Below are 6,767 nucleotides of genomic sequence, written 5' to 3'. Positions count from 1 at the left end.
ACACAGTCTCCTGCAACGACCCGTCCCCTTCCCTCAGATAAGTCGCCCGTAGTGTTGACTAAAACGACTGTTCATAGTGAAGGTGAGAGAGGGAGTCAGAAGAGAACGGTGGAAACCCCTTAGGGGACACTGTAGTAGTGGGGATCGGATTTTGTTGTCTTTCGGTACGAGACTTTTTTGTTATAATCCCTACGCTGTATAACTCAAAGATTCGCCTATGTCTGTCGGTTTTTCCTGGATCGAAAGAGTACCCCGATAATGCCTATTCTCTTTTAGTATTTGAAATAAATTTCATCACCAGGTCGCCCAACTGCTGGCGTTAGGTTTTGTTTTTATGTAAAATTAGACTTCAGTTGTCTACCTCAAAAACTCAATGGTTTTTTGTCGGTGCATTTTTGAGATTTTGCTGAGGATTTATTGTTTTTACTGGTTATTAATAATTAATATGCAGTATGAAGAGCAGTGTTTTCACTAAGCTCGGAAACAAGGGTATTTCTTAGAAGATATTGAAAAATTTGGGACACTAAGTACTCTGACACACACACACACACACACACACACACACACACACACACACACACACACACACACACACACACACACACACACACACACACAAAACATTCACATATGCACACACGACTTACTGCCATGCACTGACTCCCAGGGCTGTTTAGACGTAAAATCTCCATGGCAATAACCCCCTCTGCTCAACCAGGCGTTCATTGTTTATGCATGCAGAACATGCAACGGTTGAGTCATCCTAATGAGACGGTGTGAAGGGCAGTGGAGCTGACTGGTGCCCCGAACACTTCCATGCACTTGACTTTAGTCGGTGTTGTCTGGGGACTGGACAGAGGCTGAGGAGGGGGGGGGACCAAGAGGCTTAAGTGCATCATTAAATGTCTCTGCCTGTTTAACCCGCCATTGACCAGGCCTTAGCCACAACCATAGATTATCATTAACCAATAGAAAGGAGAAGTGTTCCTTAGGCGGTTTATTGTCCAGCTAGATTCAGGGACATCCATCTTGTTTTTTTAAATGTGTGTGTGTATTTGTGTGTGTTCCAACAGCACTGCATGCGGCCTCCCTGTCAGGCCATGTGAGCACAGTGAAGCTGCTGCTGGAGCGGGGAGCGATGGTCGACTCTTTGGATGTAATGAAACACGCGCCGCTGTTTCGGGCTTGTGAGATGGGACACAGAGATGTCATTCTCACACTCATCAAAGGTTAGTCTTGTAATTGGTGCACAGTTGTTGCAAGCGTCCTGATAACTATATAATATCCGTTTCAGTACCACAGTGTTTTAAGTATACATTATTATTTATTTATGAAAAAAGGTTCTGCAAGTGTGGACCTGGTAGACGTGGATGGTCACGCTGCGTTGCATTGGGCAGCTCTTGGAGGCAATGCTGAGGTCTGCCAGATACTCATGGAGAATGGGATCAGTCCCAACGTACAGGTATTAATGCGTACACTCAAAACATACGCATACACCTCTGGTACAAAGCACTTCTGTTTCTTTAAATCCCTTTTTGATGCTCACCATTCACATATACATATTCTTAATAAGATATTCAAGTCATTTTTCTTGTTTTCCATCCTTAATCCTTGTTTATTGCACTAGAACATTTACAGTTTAGCAAAAGGAATCCCTAGGGGTCATTTGAAATCAATCTAGTCAAAATGAGATGTTCTCACCATCCATCTGTTGCACTTGTCCATCTGTATACGCCCACATTTGATGGCAATGAATACTACTACATTTCAATATATATATAAATGTAAACCCTCATTTGATATGAAAAACAGCTTTAGCATTCTGTAAGTTTTGGCTGCACCACACAGGGAAATCTATCCACTGAACATAGATTGCAGATTTGTCGGCTCTAGCAGCATGTCCAGTATAAATCAAAGGATAAATGTGGAAATGAAATCCTCCTCTGCATTGCTTTACGAGCAGTGTGTATAAAAGCAGGGAGAAGCTCTTAAAGGTCACCTATTATGCAAAATCCACTTTTTCATGTCTTTTCTACATCAACATGTGTCCCCTCTGTGTAAAGAGCTTCTTAAAGTTTCAGGAAAAAAGATTCGCTCTCTTTTTGTCCTGATCCATTTATATAAAAACCTGTCTGAAAATGAGCTGATCAGATTTTTGGCCACTTTGTGATGTCATAACGATTTTTTGACTTGTGTAACTGTTAGCCAATCAGCAACCAAAGTAATCCCCGCCCACCTTATCACCTGAATCTCCTCCTAGAGCACCATTGTGTTCTTTTTAACCAAATATCTCTCAGAGGGGCGTGGCTCCTTATTTTCATTTAAAGTAACTGACAGAGAATCAGCACTTTTGAAACAGGGCTGAAACAGAGGGGATTATGGGATGCTGCAATGCAGGATCTGTTTGGTATTTCGAGGCCAAACACTTTAGAGACATGTTTTGTATATATCTGAGACATATAATATATTGATGAAAACCAGTACCTTTAAATCCTGAGCTATTTTAAATTGTCCTGCGCCTGACTGTTAAATATGTGACTTCTCCTGGGTAGGACCAGGCAGGACGGACTCCTCTGCAGTGTGCTGCTTATGGCGGATACATCACCTGCATGGCTGTGCTCATGGAGAACAATGCTGATTCAAACATACAGGACAAGGAGGTAAAAAAAGCATATATATGTGAGCTATGTTGAGATTTTGGACACAACTGTAGTTTGAGTAAGTGCTTTTTTTGTATGGGTGCAAAGGGGCGGACCGCTCTCCACTGGTCATGTAACAATGGCTACCTGGACGCTGTGAAACTGCTGCTGGGATACAACGCCTTTCCTAATCACATGGAGCACACTGAGGAGAGGTGAGAGCCTGTCACGAGGAAGGATCAGCGGGTGAGGAGAGGGTGAAACACATGAATGACTGTGGGGTTTGTGTTGTGAAGGTACACCCCTCTGGACTACGCTCTGCTGGGGGGGCACAGTGAGGTGACTCAGTTCATGCTGGAGCACGGCGCTCTGTCCATAGCAGCCATCCAGGACATTGCTGCTGCCTCCATCCAGGCGGTCTACAAGGGCTACACCGTCCGCAAGGCCTTCAGGGAGAGGAAGCAGCTCTTCATGAGGCACGAGCAGCTGCGTAAGGATGCAGCCAAGTGAGAGAGGAGCACACACACCTACACACTTCCATATTTGTGTATATAGACATACAAAGGCCACACATGAAGCGAAGCATCATGATCACTCACTGCTGTTTCTGTCTCCATTATCTGTCTCTGTCTTCTTCTTCTCGCCCCCATAGGAACAGTCACACTCTCTTCATATCTATCTTTCTCCCTGTCATCCCTGCACACACATACATCTTCCCCCTGTCTCTCTCTCCTGGCTTCTTCTCCTGTTGCCATTTGCTCACCAGTCTCACCTTTATTCTGTCTTACATAACGCTTGATTTAAACTCTTCTCATTATTTCAAGCAGGAAGTTTTATTGAGTCTTGATGATGTGTTTTTCAAATAAACAACAACAAATATCTCACCTTCTTATTAGGGCTGCTCGATTATGGCAAAAATCATAATCTCGATTATTTGGGTCAATAATTGTAATTGCAATTATTAAATGCGATTATTCATTGACTTTGAAAACATCCATTTATTGGAGAGAAAATAATGTGAACAGTATGCTTTTAACAGTTGATTACCCTGAACTTTAAGTATAATTCAACAGAAAAACCCAAAAAATATATATTTAAAAAAAAAAAGTAATAATAAAAAAATAATCGTTTTATTTCAATTACGTTGTTTTCGTAATCGTTGCAAGCCATAATCGTAATCGCGATTAAAATATGATTAATTGAGCAGCCCTACTTCTTATCTTATCATATTTCCGATTTCCTGATTGATAACCAAGCTGTGAGCCATTTTTCTTGCTCGACGACTAAAACACATAATTTTTAAACAGTTTTTAACAATTTTATTGAGTAGTTATAACATAGCTTAAATGCATTAGCCTAAGACCGCGATTAGACCGAGCGCTTTTCTTTTTGTCAAGGAAACGAGGAGAAGAAGAACAGCGCAGGAGAGAAGCTGTGCAGCTGGTCTCTGTGGACGCTGCAGAGAAGAGAAGGGGCCCTTTGGTGAAAACAGAGCAGGACCAACTTGTGAATATTATAGAGGACTTATCCATAAATGACTCTGTGGTGGAAAAAAAGAGATCATCAAAAGCTGAACGCACCAGAAGCAAAGAGGAGAGACTCAAAGGTACAAAAGTGTCTTTCTCATTTGAGCATGCAGTATGAGCGGTTATATAAACTGACAAAATGACAAAATGCTAAAAACTCCAAGAAGATTATATTTAGTTGGAATACAAAGCCGCTTTTCTACAAGTAGACGCAAAAAAAGGGCCAGCATTTTAAAATATAACCTCTTTGATAACTCATGTCTTCTTTTTATCCCACCAACCCAATAGCCCACAAGAGCAAATCCTCCAGAAAAAGTAAAGCATCTGAACCACATGAGGTTCATGATGCTTTGATCCGCCACTGTCATGTGCCCGGTGCTCTCCAGACCACCAGGCTGAGGGAGCTTCTCTCTCCTGCCGTCTGCAGCCCGCCACCCAGCCTCAAACCCCGACCCCCCTCCACGCCCAGAGTCAGGGAACGCCCCTCTTCAGGCACGTGCATTCCTTCCATCAGAGTCGCAGGGACAGACACTATTAACAGAGAATGCATCCCTCTGAGAAAGAAAGATGCTCACATGACTGTGCACACTGCCGCTGGCAAGGATGATGCTCCCACTGCTCTACAAAAGCACAGAAACCACAAAGAGCAGACTTCAGAAAAGGCCGCCACCAAAGACCAAACTCTCATTCCCTCATTAAGAGGCAGTTCATCTTTAGATCATAAAAGCCCCTCAATAGAGACTCAGTCTGCCACACAAGCACCCATCTCAACACGCACGCACAAGGAACACAACAAAGAGCAGCGCAGGCGGAGGAATGAGGCTGCGTGCATCATCCAGCGAGCATGGCGGAGGTGAGTTTACGTGTGTGTGTGTGTGTGTGTGTGTGTGTGTGTGTGTGTGTGTGTGTGTGTGTGTGTGTGTGTGTGTGTGTGTGTGTGTACCTGGAGGGGTGTTCAGTAGCCGAAGCCTCTCTGGCGGTGGGAGATTGGCAGTGCCATGTGGTGCCCACATGTGCACTCTCCCACATACAGTACATGCCACCTTCTCATCTCTCATGTAACCCCCCCCCCTCGATCTTCGGTCTGGATGCCATCAACACTTGAGCAGTGGGGGGGACAGCGTGGGAGAGGGGTGAGACAAGGAGGCAGGGGACAGACAGGCTATAATTTCGAGCTTTCATACCGGTTTAACAAGAGGCTAAAAGTTCAGCCGTGCTGCTCTAATAGCTACCAGCAGCCTCTCTTTGCTTTTCTCTCCCTTTTACGCACTGTGTTCCTCTGAGAGGCTGCCCGTCCGCAGCGGGAGGCCCTCTGTTTCCATTCAGCTTCACCATTATATTCTGTATGTGCTGACTATTAACTGCCTTGAATAAACTTTGTTTACTTTGTTTATGCTTGGTGAATATTACTGTGAGGATTTGCCAGCTTTTAAACCTTTGAACACAGTCTGAGTTATTTTTTATTTAACATTGTGTATGTGCGTCTCCAGGTTCCACACACGCAGAAGGAGGAAGGTACAAGCCTGCGAAGAGGCGGAGTCAAGTGATTCAAACCACGCCCACAAAGGGAAGAAGATGGACATCCGAGCCCAACCCGCCAAACTGTCAGCGAGTAAGAGCTCAGTTCTACAAAGTATCTACGGTAAGATCACTGGGTTTTTTGTGTTGCGCGCACAAACCAAAGATAAATAAAAAGATATACAAATTCAACAGGGTTTCTACATACATTGTGTGGAGGAAACCTCTGTGTAGCAGGAGGAGTCACCGACTCAAAGGAGACACGGGGAGAGCTGGAGCTTTGATGGCAAACGCTGATGGGTTTATTTGGAGCTTCGGCCGGAGAATTCACAAAACAAGAGTCAGAGGTTCTGACTTCACGACAGAGTTGCCACGTCAATTATGAAGAACTCTACCCCAGACCCATGTATTTAGTCCAGAGAGAATAATCAACATTGTGCATAACAAGATAGAATGATAACACCTCAATCAGCTGACGCCAACAGCCAGGAACAGGGAGACAAAACACTGAGAGCACATCAGCCAAGGTTACAGGTGCGTGTGCTCAGTCAGGACAGTTTGACATGGGTCAAAGTTATGGGCCTTGGAAAATATTTCCCCAACGCATTGCAAGAAGGGATCAACATCAAACAATTTAACTTCAGCAAGATAAAATACTTTTGATTAAAAAAGAAACATTTCAAACAGTAGTAAATATGTTCAACTTCTTGTGGTGTTTATAAGTAACTCCCTTCCTAAACAGGAATTGTTTTTTGATATTCAAATGTTTGTTTTTGATCATTAGGAATCAAAAATCAGGCCCCAGGGAGAATTGAACTCCCGACCCCTGGTTTACAAGACCAGTGCTCTAACCACTGAGCTATGGGGCCCTGTGAAGGAGCTCCTATTTGATTAATGTTATAAAGTCACCTTGAACAATCATGGGTGTGGATCCTGACAAGTTCAACAAGTTAGAGGAGTGTCCTGAGCTTTGTTATGCAGCACCGGGTGACTGAATAGGGAGATTCAAATGACATGTTACTTCTTAGACATCACATGACGTTACTACAGGGTTTTATTTTCCCTGGGCAACCCTATGCCCAGT

The 6,767-nt window shown here is 43.8% G+C and overlaps 1 protein-coding gene and 1 non-coding gene across 2 annotated transcripts in view; one reads left to right on the top strand and one right to left on the bottom strand.

Annotated features, from left to right (window-relative positions):
* The window catches only part of LOC104952997 (inversin-like), a 12,460-nt gene extending 5,919 nt beyond the window's left edge, over positions 1-6,541 (top strand). The window contains exons 3-12 of the mRNA XM_010779913.1: positions 7-82; positions 1,074-1,229; positions 1,341-1,462; positions 2,553-2,660; positions 2,748-2,854; positions 2,936-3,145; positions 4,037-4,245; positions 4,454-5,018; positions 5,656-5,807; positions 6,468-6,541. Coding sequence (XP_010778215.1) covers positions 7-82; positions 1,074-1,229; positions 1,341-1,462; positions 2,553-2,660; positions 2,748-2,854; positions 2,936-3,145; positions 4,037-4,245; positions 4,454-5,018; positions 5,656-5,807; positions 6,468-6,541 — 1,779 coding nt within the window. The remainder of the gene's footprint in view (positions 1-6; positions 83-1,073; positions 1,230-1,340; positions 1,463-2,552; positions 2,661-2,747; positions 2,855-2,935; positions 3,146-4,036; positions 4,246-4,453; positions 5,019-5,655; positions 5,808-6,467) is intronic.
* Positions 6,480-6,552, bottom strand: trnat-ugu (transfer RNA threonine (anticodon UGU)). The gene has a single exon. It is a non-coding gene; the product is annotated as a tRNA-Thr (tRNA).
* Between the last annotated feature and the right edge of the window lie 215 nt (positions 6,553-6,767).

Source organism: Notothenia coriiceps, unplaced genomic scaffold (assembly GCF_000735185.1).
Source record: "Notothenia coriiceps isolate Sejong01 unplaced genomic scaffold, NC01 NC01_scaffold00020931, whole genome shotgun sequence".
NCBI lineage: Eukaryota > Metazoa > Chordata > Actinopteri > Perciformes > Nototheniidae > Notothenia > Notothenia coriiceps.
The sequence above is the reverse complement of the archived record's forward strand: the minus strand, read 5'-3'. Positions and strand labels throughout refer to the sequence as shown.